Here is a 17,971-nt window from a genome sequence, read left to right on the forward strand (position 1 = left end):
TAATATAATATTTTGTGTTCTAAACAAGTAGGTTCATACTGTGCTTTGCTGTGCAATAGTCAAAGGAGACCTTGTGATTAGGATCATGGCACTTCCAATGTATTCTAAACAGTTTTTAATCGAATTACAGATGGGTGCACTGTTCGCAGGACACTTCATATCACTGAAATAGACTGTGCACAGTTCTCACAATCCTACTATATTTTGCTGACCACTGAACTCTTTCTTAAGCCCCCTTCAATGTCCCCTTTTTGATTGCAGCTGCAGAAACCCTTCACTGACCAGTGGAATGAGACAATAGCCAGGCAGCTAGACCGAAACTCTTTGTTTCATGGATGAGAGTGCCACTCGCTCTGCAACTGACTGCCAGGATTGGGGATGCTATTACCCTTCAAATGTATTCTTTATCTAAATCCAGACACACTTCATCTCCCAAGGATTTAGTAAAAGTTGGACAATTTCATAGGTCTTGCTTTATAATAAACAAATTGATATACATAGTGGATTCAATAAACTATTAATTATTTGATAATGTTGCATTTTTATGATACTGAAGGAGACCACAATACAGACAATTATATTGTATTTATTTATTTAAAGAAACAGGGACAGCGTACAATAAACATTAATCTCAAGAGGAAAGATGCATAGTACCAGGTTTAAGCTAAGAGCTCATTTTCACCCGTAGTCCCTGGGCAGGCTGATCTTAACTAAAATACATCATACATACATATAGTGAAATGTACAATGACCAAATAAATAATATAAAAAAGGACATATTCACACCTTTCATGTACTCAAAACTACTCTTTTAGACCACAGAACACACACTCAATGTCAAATGTGTCAAATGTTATAATGTAACAGCTTTCATAAATGTAAAACATGTAGAAGTTAAAGTGTATGTTGCAATGGTAAGGCCCTAGGTGAAGGATTATTCGTGAGGTATTTATACCCTGGCATGAAACTAACAAGTAGCATTACATAACATCATTGCCACTGTCTCTATCTGCAATGTTCTGTCTCCTAATAAGAGATCAACTTTATCCCATCTTGTTTGTTAATGCTAACATGTTCCCGTCCCTGATAAACCACGCTCCCTGCTTTCAAATACACGTGTCCCGCGCAAGCTGATGCGGAAGAAAAAAAACCCCACCGTAGGATGACAAACCAAAAAAAGAATTACACCTATACGTATATATCGCAGTGGAGTTGTACGAGAACGGATAACGTTCCAGTATCGGTAACCTCACCAGAGTTGTAACTGCATGACTCAAAATAAAAACAAATCTAACGTGTTCTAAGCACACTCCACCCCCGTATCCATAGTTGGATTTACCTCATTAGCATTTCGATGTGGCTGCACTTATTCGATGTGTGCGACCTCACACAAAATCCCATACCGTTCAACGACTTGAAAGTATGACCCGTGCAATATACTAGAACTATTATTTCATCGTATTACACGTTGCTATTTTAATTATTGAGTGAAACGCTTTTCAGTTACAAAGAAAATATATTCGTTTTCTGCTTTTTCACCCACCTGCGTGACGTGAAAAATGGAGGAGTCTACCGAAGCCACGCCCCCTGTTCCCCTCCGTACTTCGGAGGCTGGAACACTTGTTTATGAATCAAACTCCAATCTCTGTGTTAGAGGATAGTGTATTTTTTTGTTGCATTAAACCATTTAGTAAATCGACTATTAAGGATTAAGCCACAACCAACAAAGGTCAGTTGTTCAAACTTTAGTAGTTTGAGGCAAAGTAATGAAAGATACACACCTTTTAGCTACACACTTATTTTCAACAAAGAAGAAGTCATGGATATTTGCAATGGGAGGCGGCGAAAGATAAGGAGCACGCGGGCCTGTCGAAGACAAGAAGCACAAAATGCAAACGTGAAAATGAAAAGGGACGTGAACAAAGTGCTGAGGACGCTCAAGGTAGAGTATAACAACAACGAGGACGTCGATGTCCCCATGGAAGAGGACTGTTTCTCCACGAACTACTTCAAAAATGAGAACCTGGAGCATGCCCTAGTCATGGCACCGCGTTATAGTTTATTGCGAGAGGTTGGAAGGGGCAGTTATGGGGTAGTTTACGAGGCAATTGCACGTAAGACTGGGGCTAGGGTAGCGGTTAAGAAGCTCCAGTGCGATGCACCTGAGAACGTAGAGCTCGCTCTAGCCGAATTTTGGGCCTTGGCAAGCCTGGAGAAGAAGCACGAGAATGTGGTACAGCTCGAGGAATGTGTTCTACAAAGGAATGGCATGGCCCAAAAAATGAGTCATGGGAATAAAAGGTCCAAGCAATACCTGCGGCTAGTGGAGACTTCAATCAAAGGTAATTGTTTACATTGTACATTTTCCGACTATTAAGTCTTTCATTGTGTCCCGTCGTCTCCTTTACTGTTAATGGTTGAAATGTGAAGACCAAGCACAACAGAGGTGACAAAAGAAACAAGGAAATCTATAGCCAAGCAGGCTAATCAAAACAATGACTCTCCTAGCAAGCAATAGGATTGCCCTTGGGTTCCCATACATTCTTGGCTTAAATAAGGACCAGTTACGATTAAGCTTACGGAAGTAAACACTTAAGAAGTCATTTATAAAGTTAGATTGTATTGTTTCCACTCATACTGATTTAAATAGCAACAATATATTAACAGATATATAAACAGTAGGCGTTGATCAATACTTATTGATGAGTAAATCGCTTGATTCCCCTTTCTTGTAACTAAAGATATCTATAGTCTGTGATTTTAATTACAAAAAATATTTGAAAATGTATACGTCAATGCTATAGGTTGGAGTTTGAAATGCACTGTGTGCTATTCCTAGCTCGCGAGAGAACATGGTGTACTAGTTGGCCATACGTTAACCCGTTCGTTGTTCTATGGACATTTGTTTATAGCACAACAAAGTTATTCAACTACCAAGTATTTGGGACTGGATATGCTGCTGTTAAACTGTTAGTTCCATCATCAATAATCCAATTGGTTCTATTATATTTATATCCAGTTTGACCCAAATTTAATTATTAGTTATTGACATGTATCTCATCAACAGAGTATCTTTCTAATCTTGTTGTATTTGGATAATTTTGCCAAACATATCGGTTTAATCTCACAGTTTAAAGGACAGAGCCCTTACTGGGTCTCTTTTAGTTTGTTATGTAAATGTCCCCATTTCAACCACTAGTCTCATCAACCCATAAAATAGTAATCATGACCCTGACATCTTTGTTTGAATAGCTTGATTAATGAGCTTCCGTATGCTATATTTAAATGTCAACATGGATGTTGTTATACAGTATATGGCTTCATCAGCAACATCTTGGCTTATTTTTTCATAATTTTTTACCAGGGTAACCCAGTTTTGGCTCAGCCTTGACGTTAAAGAGTCTGAACCAGCCTCCCCTCTGTGTGCCCCAGTTTCTAACATGTAAAGTTAATGTGCAGGGGTTGGACTTTATAGTGTTAACGTAATGTTATTACATGTTTTTATTTGACACTGCAGTACTAGGCACTGCAAAGCATTGGAGACACATAACTGATATGTTTACTCAATCCACATGTTGAATGTATGGTGTTAAGTTTGAAACACTCAAACATTCAGGGAGAAAGGGACAGTAGTGTGTTTCTCTACCCTGGTAAATTCAAAATATAATTCAAATTCAGTGTGAACCAGTAGGCATGATCCAAACCTAACCTATTGTAGGTGTATATATATATATATATATATTTCTCAAACTTTCTTTATAATCAAATACATCTTTGGTCAGGTAGTGGTTTCTGCCCTGACATCCGGGCTTAATAATGATGAGAGTCTCTTGGCCTTTGGGGACAGTCTGGAGAGGGGATTTCCTCTCAAGCCTGGCTTTCTACACTTTTAATTTGCCCTCCTCTAGACATCTTGAATCTGCTGAAATAATCTTGAGCGGCAGTTGGGGACACCGACAGATTACCTGTCCTGCGCTGGATATCCTGGGCACAGTCCCAACACCAGGGCATTGCCCTGTCCTAGCAGCCCTACAGTTTAACATTTAGATAGCTCAGCATAGTTTATTTAAACAACAAATCCTACGGGTTCATTGACCATAGTTCAGGAAGGGAGGGGGATTGTGTTGGGTGGAAAGCGTGTCAATCCAATTGGCTGGAGTTTTGTTTAGATTTTTTTAACCAAACCAATCAGATTGAACTTGTAAGTGAGTGTGACTCGGCATTAACAACAATCTCTCGACACGAGGCTCAAGTCTGGGTTAAGCTGCGAGACAGTGTTTATTTAGGAGTCAAGGGGCTCTGATCTCAGAGCACTTCGTCTTCTTTTTTTCTATTTCGACGTCTTGTTACAAGATGTAGGTTAAACGGAACGATCTTTATGTCTGACATAGCTGTCTGTGAGCAGCTGTCCCCAGTCTTGATCCAACATGATTATTGTGACTGAGGATCTTATAAACTCAGAATATTGATATAAGTATTGTTATAGGCCTTAGACATAGTTATTGGCTAGTGGGTGTCAGCCGTAGACAAACCACCGAGACCAGATTCAGAAGTAGAAACAAATTGTTTGGCCATCTTTGTTTCCAAAACTTGAAGATTCCATTACTGTCGTTGATGTTAGTGTTGAACAGCACAATGGCCTTTTCTATAGGTCTTTGTCATGAGCTTAAATCCAGAATTGTACACTGTGTTCCATTTGACGTATCATCACCTTAGAAACCATCCGAAGGCGGAGCTACGGCGAGGGCCCTGCCAGAGACTGAGCAGTAACAAACTGGCTTTGTGTGCCAGTTGGCTGCCATGTTGTTAAGTCTTCTCCTGCCAGAAACCCTTTTTGTCTGACGTTCGGTGTGTCCTTCCCCCTCCCAGGTGAACGGGTCCTGGGCTACCCCGAGGAGCCCTGCTACCTGTGGTTCGTCATGGAGTTCTGCGAAGGCGGCGACCTCAACCAGTTCATCCTGTCGCGGCGGCCCGACCCCCGAACCAACAGGAGCTTTATGCGGCAGCTCACCAGCGCCGTGGCCTTCCTCCACAAGAACAACATCGTCCACCGCGACCTCAAGCCCGACAACATCCTCATCTCGCAGAAGTCAGGCTCGCCTGTGCTGAAGGTGGCCGACTTCGGCCTGAGCAAGGTGTGCGCTGGCCTGGGCGGAGCCGGAGGGAAGGACGGGGAGGACTGCTGCCTGGCGGGCGGAGGAGGAGGAGGAGGCGGCGGCAACCACAACAAAAACACCTCGGTGAACGTCAACAAGTTCTGGCTGTCGTCGGCCTGCGGATCTGACTTCTTCATGGCGCCCGAGGTGTGGGAGGGTCACTACACGGCCAAGGCGGACATCTTTGCCCTGGGCATCATCATCTGGGCCATGATCGAGAGGATCACCTTCATCGACGCGGAGTCCAAGCGCGAGCTCCTGGGCACCTACATCCGTCAGGGCTCGGAGATCGTGCCCGTGGGCGAGGCCCTGTTGGAGAACCCCAAGATGGTGCTCCACATCCCACAGAAGACCCGGAGCTCCATGTCGGAGGGGGTGAAGAAGCTGCTCCAGGACATGCTGGCCGTCAACCCCCAGGACCGGCCCGATGCCTTCCAGCTGGAGGTGCGGGTGGACCAGGTCACGTGTGCTGCGTGACCCCCCCCCCCCCTCCCCATCCTCCCCCGACCCTCACCTTTACAACCCTCACCCAGACAGAGAAGGGAGCCCGTCGTTAAACAGGTACAGTTCTAACTTCCCTTTTCCACACATGCATAAGCATACACACACACACACACACACACACACACACAAACACTTATTTACATACACTCTTAGACACACACACACACTGGCATACGCACAACACTTGTATTGTTGTACAACATATGTATTTCTTGTAGTTGAACACAACTCAGCATGGCCACCTTGACCCCATTTTAGAAGTTAATCCTATTACGTTGTTTACCCATCAACCTCAAGTGCATTGGCAACTGGTTGTGATGTCGCTCATTTGTGATTGGTCGCGACATCCCCAGCTGCTTTGGCGCACTTCTGCTGAGTTAGCAAGAAATACATTCCTGTTCTGTGTTGAGCTTAGGGCCGCGTTCCTGTGAAGGGCTTATCAGCTTTTCATTGGTACCCACTTCAAGCTGTGAAAGCTACTTGTTTCTTGACAGTTTGAATTTCATTTTTTCTTGGCCTCCCTCCATTTCATCTCGGTTCACACAGACTCAAGGCAGATACAGAGATAATATGGAGACTAAGGCTGCTAGCTGAAGTCCAGTTCAGACTGTCAGAGGACTAACATGCTGTGGCCAGAGACCAGACAGGAATGCCCCAAGTTCCTGCTCTGCTTTTGTTGCCGACGTTGTTATTCTATTCATTCAGCCGACCACCCTTCCCTCCCTCTCTCGCTCTCTTTCGTTCTCTCTCTCACGTTTTATCTATCATTTTCTCTCTTGTTTTCATTCTCCGTGGGTTTAATCAAAGCCGTCCTACTTCCCCTGAGGGCCAGAGTGTACCCAGGGAGGTTGCCAGAACTAGTCTAAAAACCCTCCATCCCTGCAGCACAGAACTCCTCATAAATACATCTATATAGCTTCTAATTGGGCTTTTATGTGTGTGTACCCAGTCGACCTGGGTACCTTTCACACCCCGAACTCCCTGCCCTGTGTGCTGTTTCGCGTTCCTGTCGACTAACTCGGATCCCGGCCCACACCTTGTTCGTTCTGACAGCTCCACAAGGTTGTTGGCTCGTGTTCACTGCCCCGGGGCCTGAACCTGGCAGGTCAATCCTGTTCTGTTGATCAGGATGTGGGAATATCTGACACAACTCGTTTCAACCAACAACGCATGCTTGGCATCTTGGAGTTTTGACTAAGTCGTGTTGAGTCATGGAGCGTCAAGTAGATCAAGTCTGTATGGCGAACCCAACCTAACTTTTGTTGTCGTTCAGAAAGACTGAATAGTCTTCTTATCTCTATATAGGCAAGACAACACCCAGTCCCTATAGCAAGGCTGTAATTGCCTCAGGGGGAAGGGGGGTCTCAGTGAGCTGTAAGTGATGTTATCTGACTGATTGTTATGCTACACAGTCCCATGGCATGAGCTGGAAATGGCTGAGTCACCAGAGAGACTTCTGACTGACAGCTCTCAGAGACGGAGGCAGTGCCTTGTTAAAGCCCCAACCCCCCCCCTCCCCCCGAGATGGAATTGATTGGCATGCTGTGGAGGAGTTGGTGGTGGGGGGGGTCCCTGAGGGGATGTGATGGTGTTGATTTGCTGGATGGAACACCCAGCCCTTGCGTTGCTATAATTGTCTCTTCACGACATGATACACTGTTCACTGATATCTGTTCTTGTAATCTACAATCCGGCCGGATCTGTGGTCGAAGGAAGCCAGCCTTGGAAGCCAACCAGGCCTCCTCTGAACCAGGCCTCCTCTGAACCAGTAACTGAGGCCAGCTTCGGATCAAAACTCCAGCTCTCCTAACCGAACCCTTGTTTTCGTGTACTTCCATTCCCTCTCCCTCTCCCTGTTCCCTGCCTGGCTGTCCCCAGCCGGTCAGTGAGCTGTGAGTGACTTGGCAGCAAGGGAGGGTGTTGCGTGCCTCAGTCATCAGGAGCAGAGTGGCCTCATTCCCCTCCTAAAGCTTGCTGGGACAGCTCTTACACAACCATGCTCCCCCCCCCCCCCCCCTCCCTGTCTCCTCATCCAAACGGGAGAATCCATCATCTGTCAGAGAAAGAGGGGGATTAGTGCTGCGGAGTGGAGGCAGGGGGTGTGTGTGTGTGTGTGCACGTAGCATGATAAGGGATTTTGACCTGTGTTAAGTGCAAATCCTTTCAGCACTCTCTAATTACAAGCAGGGGATTAGACTCCAAACTGAAATTGAGATCATCGTCACGGAGACCATAACCATGGTCATACTTTCTATTTGTTTGGTTTACCTGCGCAAAACACAAACACACGCAGCGTGCTGGGTTTTGGTGTAGAGTCGCCCCTTCGCCCCTTCCTCTCAGAACAGCAGCACTCAGACATCAGCTGCTCCTCCGGGGTTAGAACGTCTCCCCTCCTCCTCCCCTCCTCCTCCCCTCCTCCTCCCCTCCTCCTCCCCTCTCCCCTTCCCCCCTCTCATCACGGCAGACAATGGTCCCACTGCTCCCTCTCGGAAGGTTTACTACAGATCACGTTTGGAACATTTTGTCCTCTCCCTGCCCGCCTGCCTGCCACTCTGCGTCTGTGCAGCAGTCCAGTGCACTGTAGCACTCCTGTTCTTTCTGTATTTGGGGTGGTTTGCCTCGTCTAATGTTACTATTTAATATGAAAATATTATTATTATTATTTTTTATTTTTTTCTATTCACTGCCAAGACAGTGTTGGGTTGTTTTTGGAAGTGATAGACCATGCCACATGCCAAATTTAAGTCTCAAACTAACGCCGTAAGAAGAAAACATTGTTTGTGAGGTATCTCTCTGTATGGGTTTAGGTACATGTATGATGTACATCTTATTTACAAAGAGTGGTTCTACTGGAACTTCAACCTACATAATATCTCAAGCAGGCCACATGTTAGGACACAGTGTACACTTCAGAAGAAGGCCATGAGGCAAAGGGAACAAAATGTTTAAAATGCTTTTTCTACTTCTGTCTTTACCCATTGGTCTGTGTGGAAGTGCGGTTGTTTGGACAGCGGTTTGAATGTACAGGACGGTATGTACTCTGAGGCTTGTGGGCGTGACTGAACTGTATGTATAGAGGCTGATTACCAGGGAAGCTGTTACTGTGTGTGTGTGTGTGTGTGTGTGTGTGTGTGTGTGTGTGTGTGCGCGTGTCTGAAAAGAGGGGAGGGTGTTAGAGGGGTAAAGTTTGAGAAAGAGGAATACCCAGGGACTCAAATGTTGGTGGGGGATCACGACGGCAGGGTTTTTAGCAAGCGGGAGAATGTGTAGAGGATGAAGTTGGGTTATGTTACGGGGTGGGGGGGGGTGCAAAGGGGAGAACTATACAGGGCTTCTAAAAACAGGACCCCTCAGCTGGGAGGTGGAATGTGCTTTTTTTGTGCGGTCCCTCTATCAAATAAGCACTTTAAAAACCATTTAGTGGTTTTGGCAACTGTCACCATGGTCCAATTAAAGATATTATCAAGAATGATCTCAGCTCGAATATCCTGAATAGTCATAAAAACAGAACTGAATTTGGGCAAAAAATAAGGCCAGCGTTGGCAATAATCAGTATAACATAGACCCAGTTTTTTATTTTCTTCTTCTTTGTTTTTTGTTGCCTCATTGCAAATGTAACTAATAAGAAACACCTAGCTTCATTGTTCTCGCTCCTAGTTCAGAGAGGGGTCGACCAATGCGTTATTCTGTAACGCTGGGAACCTCAGTAGCGTTTCCACTTCTCTGCCCCCATTGAAAAACACAAGGATGACTGCTCACGAAACGAGATCTAATGGATCTCCTGTTGACCCCACTGTGCCTTGCCCCCAGGATACCCCTGCCCCAGCCGCTCTGTGTCACCGTCTACCCCCCTCCCCCCAACACCCCACGCTCCCCGCCTCTCGTCGAACACAACTCAGCATCTCCACTGCTAGCTGTCAGGCCACCAGTACTGTTTGCCAACTGCGTTCCTTTTATTTATTTATATTTTTTATGTAACTGCTCGTTACAAAAGTATTTGTATGGTCAGTCCTGGTAGCTTTGAATGTTTACATGACTGCAAGCTTTTGTGCAGCCATTTTCTGGGCCTTTTAGAGTCTGAATTATAGATGAGATGAATCTGCAGCTTCTGTGAGAGTAAGACAGAGGACCTAATGTACTAAGTGGCACTATACTACACATCGACTTTGAGAGTCCACATTATCCCAGGTTCTTATTTGTTTACAATGAGACAGAGGGTCTTGAAGTCTGTAGCAATCAGACAACTGTAGCCCCAGTCCTCAACTGTTAATTCCCCTGTGGAGGGATCACTTCAAGGTGTGTGTGTGTGTGTGTGTGTGTGTTTGTTTACCTGAGGCTTAGAGCATTTATTTCACCCAAAGCCAAACAGCCGTTGAGCCAACTTTCAGTTTGATGTGCCAGGTAATTTGCTCTTTCTGAGTTTCACTTCACCTTCCCTGAGCTCTCTATTGTTCTAGAGTGGAGTGGTCAGCCTGGCTAGAAATAACCGGTTTGGGTGAAGACCAGACTCTCCTTCTGCTTTTAATTGCCTTGCTGACATCGTTTCTCTTTCTGGGGTGAGCCTGGCGTGTGTTGCCATGACTCCTTGTTGTGTCATTTACAGAAGACAGTGTGGCTGTGGTGGGAGGACGAAGCCTTTCCGATCCTTTCAGAGACTCGCAGAGGGAAATGATTCTGCTTGGTTGAGTGTGAGGGAGTGATGGGCCTCAGCACTCCTGAGAGTTGAACTGGGCAGGGAGGGTGACACGCTCCATGTTTTGTTTGAAAGGGGATTCCTTTGATTTGGGCAGGTAGTTTGCGGATAATAACACAGTTTGAAAGGCAGGGGTGGACCGGGTGATTTCAAGGCTGTTATTTTAAAGGGCAATAGATGGTTACGGTTGTGTGGCTCTGACGACATTATCCCAAGTCAACTCTTCTGCTTAATTTGTTCCCATGTGAAGAACTATTATATCACAAGCATTAGGCTATTAAAATGATTAAAAGTTATTTTTTTAGATTGAGACTCCTCAAACTCATTTACTCTCAGCCAAGCAGGATGCATTGGTTTGGTTAGTACAACCACAAAATAAAAATAATAAATAAAAACTAGCTTGTAAAAACAGCCAATGTTCTTTCCTCCAGCTGTGAAGGTAAAGTGTTGTTACTGTGACAGCAGGGAAGCCAGCCCCCTCCGGCCCCCTCTCCTTCCCCAGAGATACCAGTCTGGACTGGATTTGAACAAGGTAGCCCTTCTGGGTCAGTTATGTAACGCATGGGGGTGGTTGAAGTCACACAATGAAGCACAGTTTCCCCAAGCCCCATTTTAACTTACGATGCTGCGGTTGTGGTCACGAATCATTAGGGCATGCGTTTGTATGCGGTTTTGGGGTTACTGTGCACTGATGCTCAAAGCCGTAGACGTGGGGTTTAAACGGTGTGTTTACAGAGCTTATTTCTGGGTTTGGCAGTTATACAGGACAGCCACTCGTGTTATTGTGTGTGCTGGAGTTCGGGAGACGTGCCAGGAACATGTGTTACTCCCTCCTAAAATGGTCTTGTCCTCAAGACTAGACCCTTCTGTCTTCTCAAGCAGTCACGGGCAGCTCAGAGCCGTAGAGCTTAGTGTTAACTAGTCTTAACTTAACTAGTCTTGATTTAACTAGTCTTATTTTACGTATTTCCTGTCAGGTCTGTATTATATTTCCCTGGCTGTGCATGGTGGCTGTGCATGGTGGCTGTGCATGGTGGCTGTGCATGGTGGCTGTGCATGGTGGCTGTGCATGGTGGCTGTGCATGGTGGCTGTGCATGGTGGCTGTGCATGGTGGCTGTGCATGGTGGACAGTGAAGGGAGAATCATCTGACAGCCTGAGATGATATGTGAGCTATTGACCTTAGTCGGCTGGTCGGTCCTGGTCGGCCGGTCGGTCCTGGTCGGCCGGTCGGTCCTGGTCAGTCCTGGCTGGTCAGTCCTGGTCGGTCCTGGCTGGTTGGTCCTGGCTGGTCAGTCCTGGTCGGTCCTGGCTGGTTGGTCCTGGCTGGTTGGTCCTGGCTGGTTGGTCCTGGCTGGTCGGTCCTGGTCAGTCTTGGTCGGCCGGTCGGTCCTGGCTGCCTCTCAGCCCGTCTGCTGCAGGTTTGTCTCCAGGCACACCTCAGTCTGAGTGCTGACATAAGCACAGGGAAAAGGGCTCACCATCTCCAGGTGCTTCACTTTGGCAACGTGACAAGCTGGGAGGTTTCTCTGACTCAAGAGAAGAGGCTGGTTGACTGTTTCGTTTTTATATAATGGGTGTAACTTGGGTATGTGAAGTTTAATAGGATTGGTATGCTCTTGCGTTATTTCCTGCTGGCATAGCTAGAAGGGAGGAGTAATGGATGCCATTGAGGACATTGAGCCTGGTTTTGTATGTTGTGAGATTTTCTCCTTTTTGCTTGATTCAGAATCAACTGTGACCCACTTGTGCACAGAGCGTGTTTTGAAGGGTTAGGTAACCTGGGGAAGACGGGGGACAAACATGGCCCAACGCTTGGCTGTCTTTACTACGTTGACCCTATTTACAACCGCCTTTTCTTTTGATGGATAGTGTCATTGGAATTAAAAGTGTAGGATCTACGTTACGTAAGCACATGTCATGTTTGGGATTGTTTATTTATTTTTGGTTCCAAAGCGACTTTATATAACAAAGCCCAGTTTTATATAATTCCTCCTGGGTAAGTTCTGTGTCATGATTGGTTGACACGATGTTTGAGGCCACCAATCAGCATCCTTGTAGCTTTTGTTTATATCGCAAACCCGTTGACCGGAGGGTGTGGGAAACGTACTCAAATCCCCATGTTGAGAAGGAAATAACTGAAATCCAGTGTAAGACATTAAACCAAGATCGCTTTTGGTTCATGGGTTTTATCCATAGGGTACGCCATGAGGTTGCATGACACAGTGACTGCTACCAGGCACGTATACTTTAATGGCCTTACATAATGCAGCGGTTCTATATTTACATTCAGGCGAGTCATTTCTACAGTTCAACGGGTCACTTCATAATTTCCCTACTGCACCGAATCACTTGGCCAGAATTAGATTTTTCTGATTGCTCGGTTAATCCTTATCCTGTGTGTGCTAACGTCCAACCGATATTTTTCCTCCTCTTGTCTGCAGGTTTGTTTACCAAGTCAATGTGAGTTCCACGTCTGTGTAGAAATGGAAAAAGGGACGGCAAGAATCTCTGAACTGTGAACCTCCCCCATCACTACAGAATGTGAAAAACCACACAGGAGAATAAGTGAAGGGCTGGCCAGCCCTTCTGAAAACCCAGGATGACCACACACATGTGAAAGCTATGCAATCACTTCATGAGGCATACCAGTCTCCCATGTTTCCTTCCATCTTAATTTGGATGTTGTTACTATAATCATGATCAAGCCAATGACATTGACCTGTAAGCAAGGTGTGACTGTGCCACAAAGTGTTCCTGGGCTAAGTTTGGACTCTGCAAAATAATCAAAAGTTTGAAATGTTTTAGGGGAAAAGTCTAGTTTGAAATGAACCTATTCTTGGCACAAAATATTTCTTTTTTACCCCCCAACTATTGGTCAGCACTTAATACAGCAATGTTGTCCCCCTGCCTTGTTATGTTGGCATGTGTTGCTCTGCTTGATGGGTGAGGGCTTAGCCTTCAGAAGAGGCTAGCATGTTACACTGTGTACCCACAAGACCAGACAAAAAAAAAAAGGATCAACTTTGACCACCAATGAAGATAAAGGGACTGTGAAAGTGCAATGTGAATATGGTGGGTATACAGTGTCCCATGTTCATCCAGCTCAATTGTTGATTTTATTGTCAAAAAAAGAAGCTCAACTTTTGCTGTCCCTTCCGTTACACCCTTGTGCCTTATTTTACCCTCATCAAATGAAGGCGTAAACAATTTGATTCCAAAATAATGACTTTTTATTCGCTGTTGTCATGCAGTATATTGTTTGCCCGCTCCTAACAAGCCTATATCAGTTCATATTTTGTGCATTTGAAGCCAAAACGTGCCCGGTTCCCAGATGAGATCATGGGCATTAGCAACTGCTTATACCAATTTATTTTTATTTTTTTAATGAATCGGATAACTGGGTTATTTATCCCAGTGTGTGTCAAAAGTTAACCTTCTATCTGAAATAGATTGTTAATTTGGTTGACTACCTGTTATGAAAAGTCTTACATTATACAAAATGATGGTGACTCTGAGCCTCTTGTAGTTTTGATGTGGGTTTGTGTGTGACTCCTCAAAATCAAGACAAATTGTAAAATATATTCGAGGAATGACTTTGCAGTCTTTTGGATTTATAGGGAAAATTGGAATCTTTTAAATTCCTTGTTAACTATCTTATTTACTGATTTGATTATGGATATTGTTTTACCAATGTTTTGTTTCACAGGAATTTGCTGTTAAACTGTAAATAATGTTATGGTTAATGGTATGGGATCAAATGACAGTTGTGATCGAAATCTTCAGATCTTTGTGATTTAATGGTTCTTTAATATCTGTTAAAGGGGTGCTTCATTGGAGGAATTTGGGACTGGGAAACAGTACCCCAAGCTACTCACAAACAAGGATGTAACAGAATGCAAACTCGAAACAGTTCAATGTCAGACCATTACAAGTGCCCCGAAAAAAGCACCTCTCTTCTCTTTTAAGGGAGCGTTTTGAAAACGCCAGAATGTGACAAACATGCTTTGTAAAAGTTGTCGAGGCACCAGTTGGTTTCTCTGTCTGTGTTCAATAGTGAGTACGCTCATCCTGCGCACCTTGCAGTCCTAGGGGGCATGGCGCCTCGTTCCTGGCTCTCCTCTGAGCCAAGACCCACCCGTGTCACTTCCTGTACAGGATCACAAACGTCAACAGCATGATATGGGGTGTATGGGACCAATACACCGATGCACTCTCGGAGTAGAGTACACAAAGCAGTGTCTAGATAGTTATTGTTTCACAAACACTACCACCCCCTATGTTGCTACCTACAGGATTGTAAAGTGAATTTTAGTTAGGATCCCTGTTGTAAGTTCTCCCTACAAAACAACAGATGTCTGTTCAGGTAGCAGACAGTCGGCACCACAGAGCATTACAGATATCCTGGCATGGGATTGTCCAGTCGACAGGCACCAACATGGACCGCTGGATTAAATGCGGTTGGAGCCTCAAGTCTGATTCTGTATTGGGCATGTTGTCCACAGTCTGATTTTGGCTCCCAAGAACATGGAGGGTTGATGGTGTTTGCTGACTCGATGACTCTTGTGCAGGATTTATTTTTTAGGGAGGATACTTGCGTTACCTATAGTTATGTTTGGGCAAACTACTCCTTATTTATTTGTAGGTCCAGTTTAGAGGATTGTACTGGTTTTAGTTTAACAGTTTACATATATTCAACACAGTGATAGACACTTGGACAAGTGTGTTGATAGTATGGTCCTACCTCATTTTCCTAGAAGTCTGGAAGGTCTCCTTCCTTTCGACACTTTCACGTGAAAATGTCAATTTAGACTAGTTTCAGTCAGCATTAACTGGGTTCAGAAAGCTATTACTTTGGGGTGAATACTTAGTTTTTTTTTTTGAATTTTTACCTCTGACTATCTTCAACCTCAACCAACTTAGCAAAAACATCTGTGATTCTGTGTGTTTTTTGCGAGCTACCAATTGATATTTTGAAAACCTTAGCAGAAGATTCACAGTTATATAGACTGTTACTTACAACAAAACTCTCACCTCTCTCACTTTTCTCAGATACCCGTGTTCATGTTACACTTGAGTGAACCACCTTGACTTAAAACCTGTATTCCTCACACTTGAGCTTCTACCTAAGGGACCAATTACTTACCTGGAAAAAGAAATCGACCTGTGTTAATCGAACTTTTAACCGCTTTCTTAGTGTTAAGTATAAGAGTGCTCCAATAACCCTTCTTTTGACCACCTGAGCTCAGTACAATACTGTGATCACGTGGTGTGAGAGGACATTACCTCCCTCTACCACTTGAGAAACTGAACACGGATTACATAAATGGTGAGTCAATGTTATCATAGTGGCAAACTGTCATTTGAGTTTCCTGGTGTTCCTCAGGGTCCTTTGGTAGTAGGACTCCTTGTACAGTTAGCATAATTCCACTTGAAAACCAACCAACATTTTCTCCGCTATGCAACCCTCTGTAATCACACCCCGTTTATCACTTTCCAAACATTGTGCGAGAAACCACACGCCATTTGTTGTTTTTCTGTTTGGTATATCCTCAACTCAATCTTTCAGAACCTCTGTGAAGTTTATACAATAATGAGTCTTTCATGATGTCATGTAAAATACGAGCTTTTTTTGTTTATAAAGCAGACTGGAGCCATTAGATGTTTTAGCAAAGCATCGTTTTTTTGTTTACTGTAAATATGTTTGACAACTTCTGTTTTTCTTGAAATAAATGATCAAAAATAGTTATTTGGTCTTTGGTTTTATTATTAGGCTGTTCTTCTAAAATGAAACCGTACAATTTGTACAGAAACAAATCAACACATGCATCCATACCTCCAAATCCCAAGCACTGCAAAAGATGACAAGTGTCAGACACACATGGTGACAGTCAATGGCGGTAGATTTTTCGGTTGTGCCTAATGTCAGACCATCTCAGCGCACTGAGCTGTTGTCCCGGGGTATTTTACTGTTGCCACGAACGAACACGCGGCTTACTGAGGAGAATCACCAAATGGAGGAGGCTGTTTCCCACAGCAGTCAATAATCCCTGAGATCCCCGCGGCTGTCTGCCTCGCTGGATTATCCCACAGGGCTTGTTCGATCTGGCCGAAATTCAAACCGGCTCAAACCCTGGGTAAACACGTCTGCTTTCCTCCGTGAACAACAACGTGATGTGGATCACTGCCATTATAGAAAGAACTGTGTTGTTTTTATAGAGAGGATTCGTTTAAATAAACATTTGAAATTACATTTATGTGAAGAGGTGTTTTAGGTCTATTTCAAAACCACAACGGTTCTGAAAAGCGCGGAGTTTGAAAAAATATCGTTGTGTTTTGAGCCCACTGGCGAACCTGACCCATTAGGCCTATTGAGAATGCTTGACAACATTAAGTCCAACACCACTGGTCATCTAGGCATGTTGATCCTCCTTCTTGCCAGCTGTCCGTGCCCTGTTTACATATTTGGGCGTTGAAGACTGCTCAAGTCGATAATCATAGTTTTGAAGTACATTCACGCTGACAGGTGACATATTTTACTGAAGACGAGGAATTCAGCTGCTTAATTCACAGCTATAGCCATTGGACTTCTAAAACCAATAGAATCAAAATCATAATACCCAAGTATCTCCACTAATGGGATCCTGGAGATTCATGAACGGCTTGAAAACTTGTATGGTTGAGAGGAATGTATGAAGGCAGAGAGGTAGTGAAAGAGACCCCCTATTGAGACTAAAGTAAGAGGATTAAGTCACAAATTATAAGAGAAGTGTCTTAATTACCCCATTACGCACACGACACAATGTATAAAACAGAAACTCAGCAAAAAAAGATGACCACAGATGTCCTTTGACCTGTCTGCGGCCTCCTCATTGTGTCTGATTAGCCTACTTTATTTCACAGACCACAAGTCCGGGTGAGACGGGGTTTACCATGTTAATTATGCGTATCGCTGCGTCTTGAAACGCTATCACATGCTAACATGTTAGCTCCCCTCCGCGTATCTGGTGTAAAAGGCACGCGCGCCACAACAATGTGTGAGTGTTCTCATGTTCAGCTGGGTACATCGTACACGATGTACTGAAAGTATGGGAGCAGGGGGAGGGGGAGGGGTGGCGGTGCAGTGAAAGAGAGCTAATGGATGGGGGATATTCGGAGGAGAGAGATGGGGGGGGGGGGGGGGGTTTAGTGAAAAACAGCTTTGACTTGGAGCTAATGACCCAACAGGAGGAGGGGGCGAGCTCAAAACCCAGACCAGCTCATCCATATTACACAATATTGCAGCTTGTTTCGTGGCGTCCAATTGATCACGATTGTAATCAGTCTGACTATTTAATCTTTTTTTTTTTTTTTTTTTACAAAATATTTAAATATTGGTTATGATTTTATGTACGTATATGTTGTATAATTTATAGGCTAGGGTTAGTCATTCAAATGTTTTTCTTTTCTTTTGAAATTTCTAAGTAATAAAGGGTTTATTAAAAGCAGATTACATTTCACCCGGTCAAAGTGGGATTTTTGTTTGGAGGTCTCAAATCTCAATTAACCACACAATCTCTTTCTAGGATCATGTTTGGGCACATGCCTCACATTTGTTTTCAAGTGGAGTTCAATAACTT

The 17,971-nt window shown here is 44.3% G+C and overlaps 1 protein-coding gene and 1 long non-coding RNA gene across 2 annotated transcripts; one reads left to right on the forward strand and one right to left on the reverse strand.

Annotated features, from left to right (window-relative positions):
* Positions 1 to 1,642: 1,642 nt before the first annotated feature.
* On the forward strand, positions 1,643 to 16,097 carry stk35 (serine/threonine kinase 35). Its single transcript, XM_084680036.1, has 3 exons — positions 1,643 to 2,342; positions 4,870 to 5,717; positions 12,797 to 16,097. The coding sequence occupies exons 1-2, from the start codon at positions 1,820 to 1,822 to the stop codon at positions 5,631 to 5,633; spliced, it is 1,287 nt and encodes a 428-aa protein (XP_084536162.1). The 5' UTR covers positions 1,643 to 1,819; the 3' UTR covers positions 5,634 to 5,717; positions 12,797 to 16,097.
* Positions 14,142 to 16,728, reverse strand: LOC146252549 (uncharacterized). Its single transcript, XR_014732048.1, has 2 exons — positions 16,189 to 16,728; positions 14,142 to 14,502 (listed from the first exon to the last, which is right to left on the reverse strand). It is a non-coding gene; the product is annotated as an uncharacterized LOC146252549 (long non-coding RNA).
* Positions 16,729 to 17,971: the final 1,243 nt, after the last annotated feature.

Source organism: Hypomesus nipponensis, chromosome 18 (genome assembly GCF_054491055.1).
Source record: "Hypomesus nipponensis isolate SF chromosome 18, ASM5449105v1, whole genome shotgun sequence".
Classification (NCBI taxonomy): Eukaryota; Metazoa; Chordata; class Actinopteri; order Osmeriformes; family Osmeridae; genus Hypomesus; species Hypomesus nipponensis.

Bases quoted from the DNA above. Each gene is read 5' to 3' on its own strand.
- stk35 (XM_084680036.1), top strand. From the start codon at position 1,820: ATGGATATTTGCAATGGGAGGCGGCGAAAGATAAGGAGCACGCGGGCC. The intron at 2,343-4,869 runs GTAATTGTTTAC...TCCCCCTCCCAG, and splicing joins AGTGGAGACTTCAATCAAAG to GTGAACGGGTCCTGGGCTAC.